The sequence below is a fragment of the Gymnoscopelus braueri genome, assembly GCF_963280865.1.
Source record: "Gymnoscopelus braueri genome assembly, chromosome: 3".
NCBI classification, from domain to species: Eukaryota; Metazoa; Chordata; class Actinopteri; order Myctophiformes; family Myctophidae; genus Gymnoscopelus; species Gymnoscopelus braueri.
This window is the reverse complement of record NC_137612.1, coordinates 29,720,737-29,741,716: the sequence shown is the minus strand read 5'-3', so window position 1 is coordinate 29,741,716 and position 20,980 is coordinate 29,720,737. Positions and strand designations below refer to the sequence as shown.

The window sequence follows — 20,980 nt, the reverse complement described above, 5'->3', positions numbered from 1 at the left end:
TCACAAGTTTTCAAATGTGAAAAAAAAGTTTTCTAACCCTTGATACTTTTACTTAAGTAAAACATTTGAGGATGGGACACACTGGGATGGGTAGAGTGTTGTTAACTGTTTTATGGTCATTTCATGAATTAAGCAAAAAAAATCGCGCGCGCTTCGCGCGCGAACATGCCCGCGACGGAGTGGGTGGGGGGCGGGGGGAAGGGGGGAATCATGACGTCATCGGTGTCCGTCCCCCCACTATATAACCCCTTCCGGCGTGCCTGAGCCTACCTACACTGTATAATTGTATAGAGGTATTTAAATTAGCACATAGTGAGTTTATGAACGTGCCAAAGTATCGCGAGACTGTCCATCATAGACCATATTCACACGGCGGCCATATTGCCATTGAGTCAATGAAATGCCACCCCAGTTGCCACCCCAGTTGCCACAGCAACGCAGTGTTAAATTCCAAAATGGCCACCGTGTGAATATGGACTATTGCCAGTCTGACAACCAAATCTTGCGATACTACTGAGCCTGAAACGATACCTGCTGCTATTACGTAGTGTGTGCACATCGAAAAACCAGTGGCCACAAAACAACCTGTGATATGTCTTCTTTTATATTCCTGAAACGATTCAGTCGCAATCGTTCAGAAATAGTTTCTTCACAAGCTGTCCAGCCGGTTCTCATTGACTCCAATGTAATTTCATCAAACTTCTGGTGCATGGCACATACCCGGTGTCCTGTGTGGCTTTTCCTTAACTACCAGGGGCCCCTGGGGGCCATATTATTTACGTGAAATATAAAATATAGGTTAACAATCAATTATATGGGCCCCATAGCCTACGGCTCAAGTATAACCATCTGACTAACAGGACTAATGTCTGACAAATAGAGCTGTCAAGATTTTTCAAGACTGTTTTTACATGCAAAATTGCAAATAAATATACTGTAAATATCGTAGGTTATAGACTAAATCCTGTATGATAAAATATCTGCAAGTGATTTCTTAACCCTCACATGCCTTAGTAGTGTGTTTGAGTGCCCACCCGACTGCCCGTTCTGGGTACCATGGGGTGCTGGGAGAGGGCCCTTAAACATAATTGGGCCTCCTTGAGTCTTAATCTGCCCCTGCCACAGGATCTCAAGAGTATAGGCTAACCTCTCACAAGATAGGCCTATACTTAAGTTAGAGCAGACTCATTATGCTATTACAATATTTACAATATGTTTTGATCCATAGGGGTGCTCAAGGCAAGCAACTGAAGAGGATTGAGTTTTCCTTTGTATGATACATAGGTTATAGGAAAATGTACAAAACAACTTCAGCCTGTATTCATGAATGAATATAAACCAGGGAGTGCATTTATTCTCCAAAATAAAATGTCACAATTTAGCATACACTTTGGAAACACCTAAACAGATACTAAACATAAAGGGTCAGGACATCAATTAAATGATAAAGAAATATTATGATAAAAAAGGGGAAGGTCCGACCTATTAGGCCCAGCCAACAAAACTCTATGGTATAATGGAGTCATTAAATTGAGTGATTCACACTGAGTCTGACAGTGTTCAGATTGCAAATTAATTTAATTTATTATTTATTTCATTGTTTCGAACCAGGAACTTTCGAACCAGTAAAATTGTCACAGTTCAGTATGACGTAGGTAAATCGCAGCCTTTCTATATTAAGGAGGTTGACCAAAAGAAAGTGGGTAAAATAATTAACAAATTAAGTAATTCAAAGGCAAAAGATTTTGGACTGGATGCTGCTTTTATTAAAAAAAAAAGTTTAATACATTTAAGAAATCCCTCTTTCAGAGCTGGCAAATTTCCACAAAGCCGGAAAACTGTGATCATAATGCCATATTTTTAAACTCACCAGACCAAGCAGGCAATTACAGAGCAATTTCTGGAACAGCTGGATGACTACCTTGAAAGCAATGAACTTTTGTAGCCTTAACAATTTGGATTTAGGCCAGGAATCCCAGGATACTCAACAGAAATGTTCAACTGCATGCTACCTCACTGCAAACATCAGAGTTCATTAGATACATCACACAATGATAGATCACATAAATGTGATTTGTTTTATGGGTTTATTTTGTGATTATTGTCTCCGCCGTAGGTGGAGAGTATGTTTTCGCTTCGTCCCGCCGTGTGTGAGCAAACATTGTTAGCCAAGCTAACATTGGTCAAGCTCCACGTGACACGTGTCAATATGTTGACACCAATGCCTTTGATTGGCTAGAGGGACGCATGACGAAATAAAATCCTATAAATGGGTGTGTCACTTCAAAAAAGCTCTACTTTTTGAAGTGAGGTAAGACAGGATCAATCAGTCTTTATTGGAACAGTACCTTCCAGTCCAAATCACCCGTCCGTGCGTGTGTGTGTCCCTCTGAGAACACCTAACATTGGTCAAGCAAAGGCGCAGAAGGCCAAAGCTAAGAAAGCATACTCATCTACAACAGTAACACAGAAGAGGACTATAGAGTTGAATTGATCCCACAACAACAAGGCCGAAGTCTTAATACTGTAACAATTGGCCACCTTGATCAAATACATTATGTAGCACTAGAGAAAACTGACATAGATCAAACACACCAATCAACTGCTGAAACTGTTCAAGACAACAATGAAGATGAAGAAGACAGACAAGTATTTGAACAAACCAGTCAATTACGACCACTCCCATATGACACATTGCTTCAAGAAGAACATTCTTTAGATGCAAACACTACATATTCAGTCGCCCCTGCAGAACACCAAAAACCACGCACATTCTACCAACAGTACCTTGCAGTACAAATCACCCGTCCGTCCGTGCGTGTGTGTGTTCCTCTGAGAACACCTAACATTGGTCAGTTTTACGTGACATCACAATATGTAATATACTGTAAATATATAAATAGGAGGCTGAGATCACACAATGTAACTAACTCCCATTATGCAAACTAAAGAAGCAGCAAATGAGCATCTGAAACCTGATGAAGACGCAAAGGCGCAGAAGGCCAAAGCTAAGAAACAGAGAGAAGGAATGAAATTAAGAGTATGTATTCGCTTCGTCCCGCCGTGTGTTAGCATGGCCCCTAGCCAAGCTAACATTGGTCAAGCTCCACGTGACACGTGTCAATATGTTGACACCAATGCCTTTGATTGGCTAGAGGGACGCATGACGAAATAAAATCCTATAAATAGGTGTGTCACTTCAAAAGGCTATTTATATCTTTTGAAGTGAGGTAAGACAGGATCAATCAGTCTTGATTGGAACAGTACCTTCCAGTACAAATCACCCGTCCGTGCGTGTGTGTGTCCCTCTTGAGAACACCTAACATTGGTCAAGCAAAGGCGCAGAAGGCCAAAGCTAAGAAAGCATACTCATCTACAACAGTAACACAGAAGAGGACTATAGAGTTGAATTGATCCCACAACAAGGCCGAAGTCTTAATACTGTAACAATTGGCCGCCTTGATCAAATACATTATGTAGCACTAGAGAAAACTGACATAGATCAAACACACCAATCAACTGCTGAAACTGTTCAAGACAATGAAGATGAAGAAGACAGACAAGCATTTGAACAAACCAGTCAATTACGACGACTCCCATATGACACATTGCTTCAAGAAGAACATCTTTTAGATGCAGACACTACATATTCAGTCGCCCCTGCAGAACACCAAAAACCACGCGCATTCTACCAAGACGACCCGTTCTACCAAGACGACCTGTGCTATTAAAATAGCACGGGTCTGCTGGCGGAGACTTGTGCTCCGAGGAGCACATTTTCTAGTTTTGGAATGTTATTGCTTTTTTGTGTTTGGGAGGAGCTTCAATTGCTTAGGAACAAGGCCTACTACTTTACTACTATTTTTATTTTAGGTGATTTTTACCCCTTTTTCTCCCCAATTTAGTCGTTCTGCCAAATACTTCCTCCCCACACACATTTTTGTGTTGTCACTGCTGTTGTGTTCTACTGACTCACCTCACTGCCAGTGAGGAGCCCCTACCGGGAGGATGTAGAGCCTTTGTCCTTCTCCTCCTGCCCAACACTCCCTGCTGACAGGTGCCACCCCAGCCTGTAGGAATACGCGTAGTGATATCACCCTTGCCACCTTTTTGCTGCTCATGTCATTTGTCAACCTTTTGGTGAATAAAGCACTTTTGGTTGCACTATACCTCTCAAGTCGACTCTGTGCTGATTTCCAGCCCTGAATTGGGCAAGCCTAACACATTGAATGGATGATGATGTCGATCATTGAGTTAGCATTGATTGAATGACAGTTTGGCTTGTATGCAGCAGGATCATTTCAACCGAGGGTGTTAGCTGATACAGTACCAAGATTGTGCTGACAAACCAGGGGTAATATCAGCCTGAGGCAGTAGACATCTAGACTACGTTGGGTTAGGTATACACCCCCCAGTAGATAGGTGATGGCATACACTGCCTACCCCCCCTTTTTTCCTACTCTAGTCTGTACATTTAGTGTTTTATATTTGTTGAGGATATTGTATTTTGGTGTTATTTTTTATGCTATGTTGTTGTTGATGAATTGAATACATAGGACCACAATGGAAACAAGTCCCCATGGACATTTTTGTGTCATCCTTTTAGCCGAAATGTATGACTGTACCCCATGCTGTTTGCATTTCTGTCTAATAAAGTATTCAATCAATCAAACCACCAGCTTAGTTAAATGAATGAATTTAGACTGTAGCCTACCTGTATGTGGGTGTCATGACTGAGTCCATGAGAGTGACATTATACGACTTCGAGGTGGAGCGAGCTAAATAGCTCTACTTTGCCAAACAGTAACAAGACTGTATTGTGTCCACCAAAAACGTCTGTCTAATATGCCGGGGGAAAAAAGGTGCAGGCCCGTGCAGAAAGGGTCCAACACGTGCTACTGACTTCCAAGGTCTTCATGGATCATGGAGCTTTATACAAGTTAAACTCTGCAACAACCAAGGACACAGCATGTGTGTGTGTGTGTGTGTGTGTGTGTGTGTGTGTGTGTGTGTGTGTGTGTGTGTGTGTGTGTGTGTGTGTGTGTGTGTGCGTGTGCGTGCGTGCGTGTGTGTGTGAGTGAGAGATAGATAGATATGAAAAATTTACAATAAGTAGATTGTTGGATGACAGTTGATGTTAACATTAATGTATATTTAGCTAACCAAATTAATGATCTACAGTACAATAAAGTTACTAATACTATAAGTACTATATTTCAAATTATGTAAAATTAACTAGTCATTACTGCAAGTCCAATCACAATGAATCTTGAATGAAAATAACTTTTGTGAGGAAAATACAATAACAACTCATCACGTTATTCATGTGACTCCTACTTCAGTGAAGTCCATGGCTGAATGTGACAAATATTGAGACAGGACTGCCCTCAGACAACCTGGCCTAACCAAATTATAAAAACACAACTAATTACACATTGGAAAAACAACAAAAAACCAAAGTTAATTAGAATGCTATTTGGCCATAAACCGAGAGTACGCAGTGGCAGACTACCTGTCCACTGTTACTGATTCAAAACCGAGGGAGACATTGATGATTTACAGACTCAGTGACCACAGCCTGGTAAGTACAAACAGCCAGACCTGGCTGCCTAGAGAAGATAGGCTTTGTTCTCTCTGACTCTGCTCCCAAGCAGAGGTGGAGACAGAGGAGCTGCATGTCCTGGCTGTTATACTGTGACATACATAACAGTATACAAAGACATTCTTCCCTAAAAGTACAGAACAATACTAAGAATTTCTATTCATCATCAATCATATATAGAAGAAACCTTTTTGGCTGCAAAATATGTGTGGGGCTGCCATCAACTGAGAGACAGCAAGTGAACAGAAGAGCCAAGCACACCTGTCTGACAAACAAACAAACAAACCTCCCTGAGTAATTTCTCCATACGTTTATTTTTTTTTAAATTATTATTAGCTTGTTGTCCCAAATCTACTGATTTCGGTGAAGATATTTAAAGGTTAAAAAAAGGCAAGGGGCCAAGTATTTGCTGGTGGACACTGGTCAACGACGTATATTAGTAGGGTCATCTGTGGCACTTCCGTGACCGTGGAGAGCAAAGGTCCGTTTCTCCATGGATTTGTCAACTACACATAGATTGGTGAAGCAATAGGAAGCCCCGCACGAATCCGGGCGGCTGGGTTTGGATCCGCCCTTCAAGACCATCGATTGGGCTCGTTCTCTCAGTCTATGTGATCAGTGACATACGCAAGGTGTACTTTTGGCCTCAGCCAAAAGTACACCTTGCGTATGACACTGATCACATGATCTCAATCAATTATCCAGTTTTAGGCAACATAGAAGGGGGCGGGGGGACTTTTTTTCTTATTTCCACACAACAACTAGGTGTAGTAGGTGTATTAAAGACATATTTTAACGTTGAAAATGAGTGGTATTCCCCTATACACGAATCCATGGAGCGCTGCCCTGCGCGCAGCCATTGCTGCGGTGTCAACGCTCCGCGGACGCGACACCGCAGCAATGGCCGCCTACAGGCAGCTACAGGCATCGCGTCTGTGGATTCGTCTATAGACAGGGATTAACAGGACACAGGTGAACTCAACAGACAATCAACACTATGATAGGCTGGGGCTAAGAGGACACAGGTGGAAACACTGACACAATTATAAGACTGGTTAGACAAGGCAGGTAAAAGTAAAAGTAGGCAGACAGGAAACACTGGGAGCAATACTACAAAATAAGGGTGACAAATGAGTTGACTTTTAAATTCCCCTCAAGCAACTAACCTTTCTAGCTTTGCATACAGAATACTATGTTATGTTTGGCTATCGTGCTAATTACACACAAACATTGACTTTATTGACCTCAGAGATTACTTCTGTGTACTTATACTGCATATTATTCAACTCATCATGAGCAGAGCTTTCATTAGAGCCTAATAAGAAGGCTCTGTGATGATTTTGAAAAAAAACAAAACTTTTGGAGGTCATTATTGGCAGCCATCTTGCAGTTGAAGGTCAACAATAGGTCAAATCATTATATAAACACCAAATATGTATTCATTGACCAAAATAAGCTCTGAAACCATGTATTGTGCATCATTGTAGGTCAAACCATTAAAAAGTTCATTTTCACGGTAGCCATTTTGGATTTTGGTCTCTCACAAATTGTCCCCGCCCCTTTTAAAAATACACCCAGACTAAATTTGTTTAATAACCCTCCTAGATGACAAATCCATTGAGAAACAGACCTTTACTCTCCACGGTCACGGAAGTGCCACAGATGACCCTACTAAATAGGGTTAAGGGGTTCATTCAACTATATATACTAGTATTTTGTTATATGTTTTGCAAACGTAATGCACTTTATCATGCCAATAAAGTATGGTATATCCAGGACTAATCTAAAGTAATATTATCATTTATTATTGGTTAATAACAGTGTGGGAATTTGCAGGTGAGGCTCTGACCTTTTGGAGTCAAGAGGCTGAGAAAGCAGGGTGGCAAACCCTTAGATTTGAATACAGATGCATTTCTCTGCTATTGATGTGTTGATCAGTCAACACTTTAAGATCCTGGTCTTTGTCCTGGAGCAGAAGCTCCCAGCTTTAAAGGTTTCATGACGTTCAGTTTTACAACACATTAAAATACTTTGTCATGGTCCTTAAAACAAAAAAATCCATTGCAGGTGTTTTTCTCTCACATTTCTAAAGCCTTTTCAACTGCAATGAAAAAAAAAAATCTTTGCCTGCGGGTGTCGCTGTTGAGGGATTTTGCCTGTCAATCATTGCCTCTGCTCCGCCCCCCCCCCCCCCCCCCCCCCAAAGGAAAGGATAGGGGAGGGAAGGGGCGAGGAGGAGAGTGGGCTGGATTAATGGCCTGTGACTTCACTGCCCAAGGGCCAAGCTCAGATTACTTTTCAGCCTAATTATTCAGAAAACCCCAGACCACAGAAAATCTACTGAATGTTCAAAGTTCAGATTTTTTGGGTGTAATTGAGGTCATAAAACCCCCCAAAAAAACATAAAAAAATAAATAAGTGAAAATGAATGTCATAGAACCTTTAAGTGTGAACCAAAACAAGTCACCGGGCCAAGTCTTTTGTCACCTAGCAGGCTGCTTACAATACTATTGTCTTTATGCAATCTCTCTCTCTCTCTCTCTCTCTCTCTCTCTCTCTCTCTCTCTCTCTCTCCCTCTCTCTCTCTCCAAAAAAAACGCTGGTAAAGAAATGCAGACCCAGACTGAATTCATGTATTATTATACAAGAATGAACAATGAACAACAATGTGGTTGGGGAAGAAACCAGCTAATTGTATGTAACTTCTCTTCTTGAATCTAAGAATAATGTCATCTCTTTTTGTCTAAATCGTTCATACAAGGTTGAATACATATATATGTGGTCTTATATTGAAGATAATAAGATGTTAAACAAAGATTGCATAATGAGCTTGTGTAAAAGTATAGTTTTATAAATAGGGTTAAAGTAAATTGTCATGTGTCAGTGTAAAGGAGGCAGATCAATTGTGAAAGGCTGGCACAATAAGTCTTGTTTCTAAAAACCTGTTTGTGAGTGGTCAGAAGGAGGACTGGGAGGAAGGTCCTATGTCAAATGTCTGTCTGTATATATTGTGATGTTGTTGTGATTCAAGGACACTCTGTGGATTGGCAACGCAGGTGTCACGTCTATGGAAATAAATAAATTTCTATGGACAAACCCACTTTCAGACTCGATTCTTGTTATATTCTTGCACTCAGGGAATAGTTATGGAATAGTGTTGTTTCCGCCTGATCATGGGACCATATACGACAAAAGCTTTTTTTGGTTTTAAGAGGTTCCTATGTATTCCTATGTATTTGAGAGTCGGTAATTACAATATCTCAAGCAAGATCTGAGGTTTAATAGAAGCAAACATGCTTCCTGAAAATGCATTGAAACCCACTGAAACTAATGGAGAATGGCTCCTCAAGCGAATGTTTTCACCTACTGTATGACTTAGTTAGATTTGTAAATAGTCTAATCATGTGGATCTCAGAGAACCACACGGCTCCAGTGTGGTCTTACCAGCAGCAACAGTTTGTCTGCCCTGCATAGAAAATGTGTATGTATGTTGCTGCATACCACACTCTACCTCACCACCAATACTCTCACATGTCCGTCGATCTATCGAATACTTTGGTCCTAAACATTATATCTAGAAAGCTACTGGCTGCATGGATTGCGATGGAATTAGCTGTGCACATTTACGGTATGCTCCCCCAAGGACGACCCATATTGATGACCACATGGCCTTTTGTCCAGGTCAAAATGTCAACTTGTATACTGTACCTAAAAATCTATTCACTGGAGGACAAACCCTAAAGCTCGCTTGATGCTTCTCTTTACACCTGCTTTTTCTTTTTTTTTACTCTTTTCTTATTGTCAGTTGTGTTGCAGTATTATAGCATCACATAAATGAACAATAGGCGCATGCGTGGTGTCATCTGTGCCCTCCTAATCCAGTCATGGTCAAAGTCTCAATCCTGGCCATACACAAGCCATAAAATGAAACTAGGTGACCAGGTTTATGGTGACATCAATGACTGGCTCAACAATGAGGTCATGTGTTGACAATAATTGGTGGAAAGAAAAGAAAATGTGGTTTTGTTTGGTGGGATCATTTTTGTTAACTTGGGTAAACTACAATTTAATGGCTGCACCGGTTTCATGTTATTTATGTCAGATAATATGACAAAAATCATTAGTTAGCATTAGTTGCTTTCCCCCTCAATTCTGCAGTCACAAACAATCAATATTACATGAATCAATAGAGCAACACTTCGAGAGCTACAGCTTCCACTTCTGTTACCATTACTAACCATGGTGACCACAGGTAATGGGGAATCAGGGAGGGTTCGATTCCAGGGAGGAAGCCCGTGAAATGGCTACCACATCAACGAGGTTCCATCCAGAACAAGGCAGGCAGCAGGTGCGCAAATTACCTAGCCTGGCTGGTTCCAGACCATAGACCCCGCCCACTCTCTGAGTGGCCACGCAGCTTCAGGCTGATAATCAGGCTACAAATTACCCACTCCTAGCACAGTGAGGTAGTACTAGCTAGTGACAAAAAAAGAAAAAGACAGCAAAGACAGCAAAAACAGCAATCCAGGTCTCTTTGGAGGCCCTGTAATTGGAATGAGTGGACTTTAAATCTAAAAGGAGAAATGAGGTACTGTACACTAAATTGTTGGAAGGGTTTGTACAAGGTGTGGAAAATGCATAATTTGATTATCAATGTGTGGATGTCAGGCTACTGCATGAACATTTTGACTGCATGGGCTGCCTGTGATAACATTTGAATGACCTCATGACTTTTCCTTTAGCACCACCTTCAGGCCAAAATTTCAGCTTTGTATACAAGATACCTCAACATCTAATGGGTGAATTGCCATGAAACTTGCTGAGTGCGCATTGATCGATGAAACCTAGCCATTTGAGTTTGGACTGCAAGTACGGCTGCAACTAATTCAATAATCGCAATTAAAGCGCATTTTTCGAAATTGTTTATATATATCAACAAATCGATGTGAAGAAATTCAAAACAATTAATTTTTTTATAATTGGCAAAATCGATTGGTGTGATTGACCACTCAAGCCCTGTTTTATACTTCAGTCATGAGTCATGCCATATTTTAATTTTCCTTTTCCTTTTCCTTTTCCTTTTTGTTGCCTATAATGACAAGAAAACCTTTTATTATCCCCCCCTGTTTTATAAAAAATTATCATTTTTATATATTCAATTATATTGATTAGTTTGATGATTAACTGTTGCACCCCTAATGGGAATTAACTGCAGTCCTGACTGACATAGGTTGGTCCTTTCACTGCTTGGGAGCAAGGGGGGAGAGGAGCCTATAGGTCACCTGTAGAGTTGACCAGGTTGTCAGGTTGACCAGATTGTCATAGGGAATGTGTGTCCTGTGTTTGCTGATTGCAGTTTGTTCTGCAAATATGGAGGTTCCATGTCTTTGATCACATTATAGGTGTTTGTAAGGTTAAACCTTACAGTAAGGTCAAGCCTGGAGATGACTGAAGCTTATAAGGAGCTGGGAAGACTCCATATTGAGGAAGGGACTGACTGATTGATTGATTGATTTATTGATTGATTGATTGATTGCATTTTTTATTAGGCAAAATAATGTAAAACAACACAGTTACATTTATAATACTTTTGTCTAAAAGGTCCGACCAAAAAAGTCCTTGCGGACTTGTTTCCGTTGGGGTCCTTGACTGATCCTCCGTTGGGGTCCTGACTGATCCTCCAGATGTTGTGATGGGCAAATCTACAGGAGTGTGTGTTTGCTTCAATGTGTGCCTGGGATTACTCCCAGGTTCTTGTCAGCTTGGGCAGGACGAAGTGTGAGCTTGAGGAGGTGGGAAGACATTGAAGTATCTCCCAGACCGTCACATTATGCTAAAATTGATATACACAGGTTTTTACATAGTAGAGTCATTTCATTCAGAATAACAGCATCCGAAGTGATTGACTTGGAACTTAACCAGCAACTGTTTGTCTGAATTGAAGTGCTTCCTTCAAAAAGACACATTCCTCCAAACATCTCAGGATTTGATAGACAATGGACAAAGTTAAACACTCAACAGCTGTGACGTGATCTGTTGTTCGTAGCATAAGGTACTGTAGGCCACAAACGTATCTAATCATTAGATTTGAACACAGAGCTATTTTCCTTTATAGTATAAACATCCTGGTAAAGATGTTTACAGTAGTTAAGATAAAACAGGTTCTCAGTGATTAGGTCTTGGGATCCGTTTGATTAAAGAGGAAGCCTCTCTAGATAGAACAGTCAGATTGAAAAGATTATTTTGTTCCTTAAAATCCTTGTTTGCTAACTAAAGCTAAAGCTCATGACATACTGAACACGAATTATTAAAGAATATTCCATTTTAGCTTATAGTTTGGCCACAGGAACATAAACTGTATTGTCAGAAGTTACCTTCATGCAAATGTGTGTGATAAGCATAGCAAGACTCGCTGTGCGCTCGGCCGGAGCGGATCAGCTCCCGATTGGCTGAGATGAGGAGGAGGAGGGACTGTGAAGCTAGCACGCGTCTTGAATTTACTGTATAAAAGTGCGTACTTATGTGATTGCAGGGCGCTGTATTTTGACCTACTCAGTTGCCACTTTTTGTGAATACTCCTGAAGTTGATCAATAAAAGACTTCGAGAAAAAATATCCATCGGATCTCGTTCCTTCTGTGCTGCGTCATTTTCATTGAGGTTTATCCCACGGTAGGCCTATCAACCGGAAAAGTTACTACAACATCCACTAAGAGATGTCAACCTCTGCAACCCTGTGTAGCAGAGGGAGGGAAGGAGAAAACAGTTCATCTGCATACATGTGGTACTAGTGATAAGAGAACTTGTGTGCAGAGATGACAGAGCCATGGGGTCCGACATAGAAGGAGAAGAGGAGGGTACAAAGTAGAAAGGCTACTTAGTTTTGACTTTAACGCTGTCCATGTTCCCAGTAAAGCTGGGAACATGTAAATGTGCTAACCAGTACACAACCTCACAAAGGAGAAGCAGGAGTTTATGGGGAAGGTTCAGACATTCAAACTGTTTCTCCACTGAAACCGCAGCTCATCAAATCAACTTCCCAAATCAATCCCATATATCCTAAAGGTAGATATGTTGAAGAGTGCATGACAGACTTATGGGTGTTTACTGTTTTCAAAGTCTTGAGCACAATTATGACAGTTTGGCTATCCAGTCAAATTTGGGCCGTTATTTCTAGGGCTCAGTTCAGAGATAGAATGACCTGTGGTGCAATGCGTAATTTGTATGAATAGTCTGCTTCACTCCCTGAGCCTCTTCTGCCAATGCAATTGAGACACCCTGGAAGAAAGTGACGGATGATAAAAGTGGAGCCTGACATCTTTGTGCGTGTTACCTTACTGCAAGACAATTTTCCTATTGTGGGACAATAAAAACTGAACTGAACTCCATGAATTTGTATATGTTTACATTTGAATAAAATTAAATAGTTGCTACTCATTTGAAGATGTTTTGATACTGTTGCTTTTGGTGTGAACAAAGCAACAACCTCACTGAGATAATTTCCGTTTATGTGCAGACATGAAGACAGGTGACAAATTCAAGATAAATAACCACCAGAACAGCTTCAATGCCACATGAACTGAGAGAACAGTCCACCTGTATGAAAACACATGCATTTGTTGTGCAGCACCCAGATAGGAGCCTCATAGCATTTGGATAAGGGATTATAGTGTGGCCAGAAATCATTGCTGTCAAAAAACTGACAATAAAAAATTGTAAATAGAAAAATAAAATGCTTTATGACACTGTAGCTACATTGTGTATTTGCCATTTTCTTCTACTTCTGTTCGTTTAATTCCATCATGACTTATGCAGTATGTAGCATTGTTGTTAGTAGCTATTCTCTTTTGTTGCTATATTGTGGTCTAGTTTGAGCTGCATTCCTGGCATGATTCTGTAGGAGTACAGAAATTGAAAAGTGTGTATTGGTGTTAGTAGTAGTAGTAGTCATCTTTGTAATATTAGTTAGTAGTAGTAGTAGTAGTAGTAGTAGTAGTAGTAGTAGTAGTAGTAGTAAGTATCAGCTAGTAGTAGTACTGCGGAAAACATCATACTGTAGATGTCTTTCTCCCCGACACAGCTATGAAGCACGGTGTGTCTGAAAGGCCATCAACATTAGAGTTGACCCCACCCCTCCCATACACTCTTACCATCTGGAAGGAGGTTTCAGACATTTGTGCCAGGACAGCCAGACGGGTTCCCCCAAGCCATTAGGACTCTAAACACAAACATTGTGAACATACAGTAATTTTGGCTGTCTCTTCTATTGGGCGGGCTGCAGAAAAGCCTTTCCTCTGTCAGGCCCGAAGGAAAACCCATTGAAGAGCCCACATGGAGAGCGGTGGAGCGGGATCGGACACTTTTCAACTCGGTCCCCATCTGCTATGCTGTGCACTTCTTCCTCCTCACCGATTGTTTGGCGGCTGCTACTAGGGTGGGGGCCATGCAGCGGTTGGGGGATGTTGTATGTCGGGAGTCTGTTTCTTCTGCCTAGGGTCCACTAGAGGGCTTCTCTGCACTGGCCTCTTCAGGACTCTGAACTCCCCTCGAGTGCTGCTTGGGTGAAGGACTACCTGCGATGCACCATCTCTGGTATCGTGTTGCCAAAGAGACAAGTAGGTCTCACTTCCGTGTCAAGGACCAGCGTGGCCATGGCACGTCTGTAACACCATTATGGTCGTTTTGATACACTGGTCAACCACCAGGCAAGCACTCCTTCCAAGTGGCGGGCGATGGTGGGGCATTTCCAGCCTGTATGTGCATGTTGAAACCATATTTCAGGAGTATAGAGGATACGTTGAGAGGACAAGTAGGCCCTCTTGGCCGGGGCAGACTGTTGTAAGTCGGCCTGGAGAAGAATTTGGGCTCAGTGAGCGACGTAGGCCTGTGGCTTAGGTGGGCGGCATGTGGAGCCATCCCAGCTCCTTTGCGTTCTCACATTCCCATATATAGGGTCCCAGCACAGGGGTTGAGAATGGCCTGTACCAGCCCATTTTCGACTCTTTCAGACAGTAATAATAATAATACATATACAATTTATACAGCGCTTTTCTAAGTACTCAAAGTCACTTTATGAAACAGAAACAAAATAAAAACAACTTTATTAGGAAAAACTAGTTAAAAGGTTAAAAACTAAGAACAAGGAATATGGGAAGGAATATGTCAAAAATTCTTAAAATTGTGCACTTGGTAACTATAGTGCACAGTATATGGTTTCAACCATATACTGACCTATCTAAAATTGGAGTTATTGCAAACTAGGGGGCGAGCCCAACTCGTTTGCGATGGTTTTTAAAACCTTATGCCCATACCTAACACCATGCCAAAAATCTAAAACTAGTCACCAAGTGCACAATCTGTATGAATTCCCTCCCAGCTAAAACAAACTACTTCGGGCCTATGAGGCTCTGGGAGCACTCTGTCCATCTGTCATACACTGAGACAGGCAAGTTTGCTTGGCTAGCGTACGCCTCTGAATGATTTCAGAGGCTGTGGCACCTGCTAGTAACTCTGCTGGGTTGTACGGACCAGTCCACGTTCCAGCGGAACATATTCCCCCTCAGTTGAAACTGGTGCCACGGCCGCGGTCACAGGCAACTGGAAGGGGGATGAGAATGGGGTGTGCTTTCCTGGCCTGGCTGGGGTCATCGGAGCGATTGAGGGAATCTGTGAAGCGGTCGGAGGCCTCTGCAGCAGCAGGCTCGTTGTCTGGTAGGGGAAGATTCTCCTCGCAGGTGCAGGGTCGGCCTCCGGGATTTCCATGGTGTCATCCATGGAATCTTGCACAGGTTGAGCAGCTTCATGAACTAGTGGACTATGCTAAGAAGCTAACTGAGGCTAGTGATAGCGTATCAGGCTACAAGCTAGGCTAACAGAGGAAAGAAAGCTGTTGTGTGAAAATCACAAATTTTTAGAGGAATGTAAGTTCCTACAATTAGTGCCCCAGATGTTAGGTTTCCACTATGCTTCTTGGTTGGACAGTTTAGCTACGCAGCACCGGAACGGTTCTTTTACAGGTTCTTTTACGGCTCGGTGGGCTTCAGCCCTCGAGCCGAGAGAGCAGCGGCCAACCCTCCAGCCCCAGTCCATCGTGGCCAGTGAGATGTTGTACAAGAATGGAGGCCTGTGCCCACACATCGCAATATAGGGGAGCTGTAATGTCAGCTTGTAGCGACCTAGCATTATTATGGTGACTGGATCAGATTATTTCAGTGCCACCTCCAGAATGTGGTGCCCTGTGCACAGTGCGTGGTGAGTGTGTGCGTAGTATTGGTGCTGAAGATACTGCCCTCAAAATCATGTTGCAGCACTGTCTCACTCCCCAAAAGGCATATTATGACTTAGTGACCAAACGTCAACATGTGCCTTGAAGGGGGGGCAAATGATTTTTCGGGACTTCCGCGTTCAGCAACACAGAACGTTTTTGACCATCCGTCAAAAGAATTGTTAAAACGTCGGAGGCGTGTCGTCTCAAGCGGACCACGGGAGGCACAGCCAAGTGAGCTAAAGCAAGTCGCCGTGCTGAGCATTGTGAAGTCCGCTTTGAGCCGACTCAAGGCCCGTTCAAAGTCCCTAGATGGGTCTGAAACGTGCGTCAGGGGTGAGGGATTCCGTCCGTTCTTTACGGACACATGCATGGTCGTTCACGTTATTTAGGGGTTATTTTATTTATTTTAAAGTGTACAGGCGTAATACACCTATTCATCCACTAGATGGCAGTTGCAAGATCATGTACCGTACCCATAATGTTGCCATGTCTGCTTATTATAAGCGACTTTGGGCTTATTTTTCTGTAAAGTTGCTTGTAAACAAACAAGCAATTTTGTATTGGTGGTTGCGGTTTTATTTGGGCTTGTTTCTAAAGTGTAGTTGCTTATTTGGGCCAATTATTATTTAAACCAGTGATTCTCAAACATATATTGTAGATCTGCTATATCCTAGTCAATTATTTTGGGCTTGTTTTCATAGACCTGGTTGCTTATTTCTCTCACAAAACCTGGCAACAGCGCAGCTGGCAACAGCGCAGCTAACAACATGAAGCTACCATTGTAGCATCTAGCCAAAACAACGCAATAAAAGACACAAACTAGTCCACAAACTAGACAAAAACAATGGTTGTCTACAAAACGTGAGTTTCGACCCCTACTGCACTGTGCTATATTATTTGTGTGTGTGTGTTTAACTTTAGGGAATGGCTGGGTTCATTTTGTCACCGTGGATCGACGGGTCTAAGTATTAAGTACATTTACTCAAGTACTTCCACCAACGAGGAAAACTTTTTTTCCTGCCAACGGGCGCCACTGGTACTACAGGCAACGTAGTCGAACGTACACGTCGGCCTGACGGTGAATGTCGACTGCACGGAAGGAAAAACTGGGGCGCAGGTGACGGAGGGGGAGACAAAAACGACAACGTAACGAGCGCCGGCGCTCGTTACGTTACGTCCGACTATAAATGATACTTCAGCGGCGTCCAAGTTATGTCACAATTGGCACAGAATCGTAAATCATATATTCCCCGAAAGTCATATTCTGACTTTTTTGCCCCCCCTTCAAGGCACATGTTGACGTTTGGTCAAAATTGTCCTGATCTACAGTACCCCAAATTTGAATCACACAGAGGGGCCTCTAAACAACACAGGGTCCAAAATCTATTTCACTTACTCAATAGGGGGGGGGGGGGTGTGCCACAAAAGTCATTTGTTGTGGGTGGATTTGGCCTATTTCTTACAAAACTTACCATATATCATGAATGCAAATCACCGAATTGAAACTGCATGTTGAGGCGCCTCTAGAGAGCGCTCCAAAAAAAATAAGGAGAACTGAACTCATGGACTGAATTACACCAGCGACTTTCTCTTGCCAGCTAAGTACAATAATATATGTAAAGTGCAATAATATTCTATATCATAGAGTGCTATATGCCATATAGCTATTGATATTATTGTATGTGTGCTCATCCCAACTATTTATAACTACTAGATATTCAAGGATTATACAACTGTCTCTCATAGTGCATTTCAATTACCTCTTTATTACAGTAGTAATCATTTGGATGATGTCTTGTCTGTGCTCCTTACTCCCATATGCTGAGAGTTTACAAGAACTATGAGCATTACAATAAAGACTACAACTACTACTAGGCTACTACTACTAGTAGTAGTATAGCCTATAGTAGTAAGTAAGTAGGCTAGTAGTTGTTGTAGCAGCAGCAGCAGCAGCAGCAGTAGTAGTAGTAGTAGGCTAGCAGTAGTAGTAACAGCAGCAGCAGCAGAAGTAGCAATAGCAGCAATAGCAGCTGTATAATAAATCCGGTTTAATTTCGGACAACTAATTTATAATCCCTCAGTTTTATAGGTTGTATGTCTCTAGTTCTTTCTCTATATTGCTCTCACCCCTCTCGCGTTTTCTCCGTCTCCTATAGACTTCATTTTGGACAACGACAGGCTATTAAAAGCCTAATAATCGACACAGTGACGTGTTCTTTTAAGATCCACAGGACAGAATTAACATGACACTGAAGGAAAAGACGCGGAATGGTTTCAACAACATACACTATGTACCGGTTTATACAATCGTTGACGCGGATTGAAGCACCATGCAGCTACAAAGAAGACATTTTATTGAACCGTGTATCTGTCCCTCCATATGCGTCTGGAAATCATCAGGTGGGTGCGCACATCCATTTGTCGCCGCCCCCACCAACTCAACATTTTTAGCTTTCCGTTTCAGCACCACGGCCAGTTCCCAATACCGTTAATGATCACAGGCTTTGCCTTCTTAAGGATCGTGGAGATCAATATGCCATCATTGACAAAACCAGCTAAAGAGACATCAGGCAAAGAGGAGCGACGCTCCGGCACTGGAAAGCAATCCCTCTAAATGTTCTCCCATCCGACCGACCCCTCCCCCTTCTATATCTCCTCCTAGCAAATCCCCGATGGTGATGATGGAGAGTTGAAAGGCTGGGAACACGCAACCAACTAAAGCAGGGATTGAATCGTCTGGGAACAGTTTGTATTTTAGACAACAACCGCTCTTCTGTTACTTCAGTCTGCTTTCGGGTATCAAGCGCTCTCGTCAAGTAAACATTTCCGTCTTCAGTTGCCGAGTTTTTCTGGATCTTTTTCCACTACTTTTCCCTCTCGCTGACGTTGCCAACAGAGCATATAGGTGACTATAGTCTCTAACCCCTTGGTCTTCTCGGCACTGAGATTCATCATCGGTGTCTGTTCTTCTGTCACATTCTGTGTGTCACAGTCCCCATCAAAGAACCAACATGTTGGACCCGTCTTCCAGCGAGGAGGAAGGGGACGAGATCGTGGAAGTAGAAAGGAAAGAGGTTGCGTCTCCAAAGAACGGCGGAGCTCGGGTGTCACCAAGCCAACAAGCCACAGACACCGGCGGCGGTGGGCTTCAGCCCCCGAGCCGAGGAGGGAGCAGCGGCCGACCCTCCAGCCCCAGCCCCTCGGTGGCCAGTGACAAAGAGAAAGAGGACCTGGAGAAGATGCAGAGGGAAGAGGAGGAAAGGAAAAGGAGACTCCAGCTGTATGTGTTTGTCATGCGCTGCATTGCATATCCATTTAACGCAAAACAACCGACTGATATGGCCAGACGACAGCAAAAGGTAAGATCAGTGTGGAAGTATCGCCCAGAACCAACTCCAATAACCTGATACGTGCAACCTAAGGCGTTGGAAACTCATATACTGTGTAGGCACCTTCTGTCTCCAGCACACTAACTAACTGTTGCTCATATTAAGGGGTGGCCAACCATGCATACATATGTTACACCGGTGACCACCAGTAGTTTGAGATTCCTCATCAGCTGATGATCAATATTTCATGCTGTTTTAATTAGAATTCACTGTCCCTGAAGTAGTTAAAAGCTCATTTATGAAATGGGAAAAACTGCCTAAGGCCTTTCAAAGGTCTCAGAAAAAGCATTAGTGTTTTTGTGTTTTTGTGTTTTTGTGTGTGTGTGTGTGTGTGTGTGTGTGTGTGTGTGTGTGTGTGTGTGGTGTGTGTGTGTGCGAGAGAGAGAGAGAGAGAGGGAGAGAGAGAGAGAGAGAGAGAGAGAGAGAGAGAGAGAGAGAGAGAGAGAGAGAGAGAGATTGAGCGAGAGAGAGAGACATTCAGTGGTTCTGAGACTGCACACTACATGTAGTGGTCCAGGCCCACCCTTTGTAGTAGGTCTTGCATAAGTGCATTGGCCCGTAGGCATGCAAGTATACAAGTCTATACTGACATCAAGCCAACCTCTTGCCAGAACATTATATAGAACATGATAAATAGGTTTTCTACTCGTGTAAGTGCCCCTCAGCAAGCCCACTGAATTACATCTCTGTATCAGGTATTGTTTCATTATTGATTATGCTCAATGGCAATAGATATTGCTGTTAGAGAGATGTGTAGTAACATTGATAATAATGACAAATGTGCTCCACATTAAAACCAAATCTCAAAGTGCTGAGAAGAGAAACAAAATTCTAAATAGTAGATTTGTGTCATATTCAACCATCTACGTGTAGAAATCCGAGAATGAATTCCAATTGTGAAGACATCAACAAATACTGCCCACTACTCCATTCACAATGAATAGGAACCTGACCTTTGTCTGAGCAATAACAACCAATGTGAACTTCATGTTAATGTAGACCCCCCCCCCCCCCCCCCCCACACACACACACACACACACACACACACACACACACACATTTGTTGCTGTTTTGCAGGAGAAGTTACTTTCAAAAGCATGAAATTACAGTGAATCATAATCATGGTAATAGTTGCTTTATCTGCTAAATCTTGGCCACATCACACAAGAAGTAGAACTGTGAATTGACTGCAGACCTATATTTATTATTTAGGGATGTTTTTCAAGCTGTGGCTGCTTTATTCAATAATAGCCTACAGAAGAAAGGGACAGGAAAGCGGCTATTGACAGGTAATAAGCCAGACTCTTACCCAGAACCCAAGATGTTGCGATGAGATCTAGTTGAGCTACAAGTGTGCCCAAATGAATAAGTCTTCTTTCTCTGTTATGGTTGAGCTGTTTGTTCTACTAGATCAAGTTATTTCCTCTCCTGGAACCTAAGCAGATTTTATAACACATGCCCAATTCTCCGCTGGCAAATGTGAAGGAACATAATTATTATGTGATGTAATGTACAGTAAGTCTGTGAGAATAATAGCACAGGGATGCAGTGCACACACCTTTACAGCAATTACCAAGAAATGTTGGTCTATGCTTGTTGCAAAACAAAGGCAATGTAATATGTTCTCATGAGAATTAATTAACAATTATGTGTTTGGCAGTGTTAAGAGTTTTTTTCTTTGAGTGCACAAGGACAAACAAACGACATGTTTCGCCCAGAAGCCA

General features: G+C 42.3%; 1 protein-coding gene across 1 annotated transcript in view; it reads left to right on the top strand.

The window, feature by feature from the left end:
* Nucleotides 1-18,878: 18,878 nt before the first annotated feature.
* Nucleotides 18,879-20,980, top strand: part of cadpsa (Ca2+-dependent activator protein for secretion a) — a gene marked incomplete at both ends in the record, with an annotated part of 125,149 nt that continues 123,047 nt past the window's right edge. Inside the window, one exon of the mRNA XM_080423499.1 lies at nt 18,879-19,226. Within this exon, the coding sequence (XP_080279625.1) occupies nt 18,879-19,226 (348 nt within the window). The remainder of the gene's footprint in view (nt 19,227-20,980) is intronic.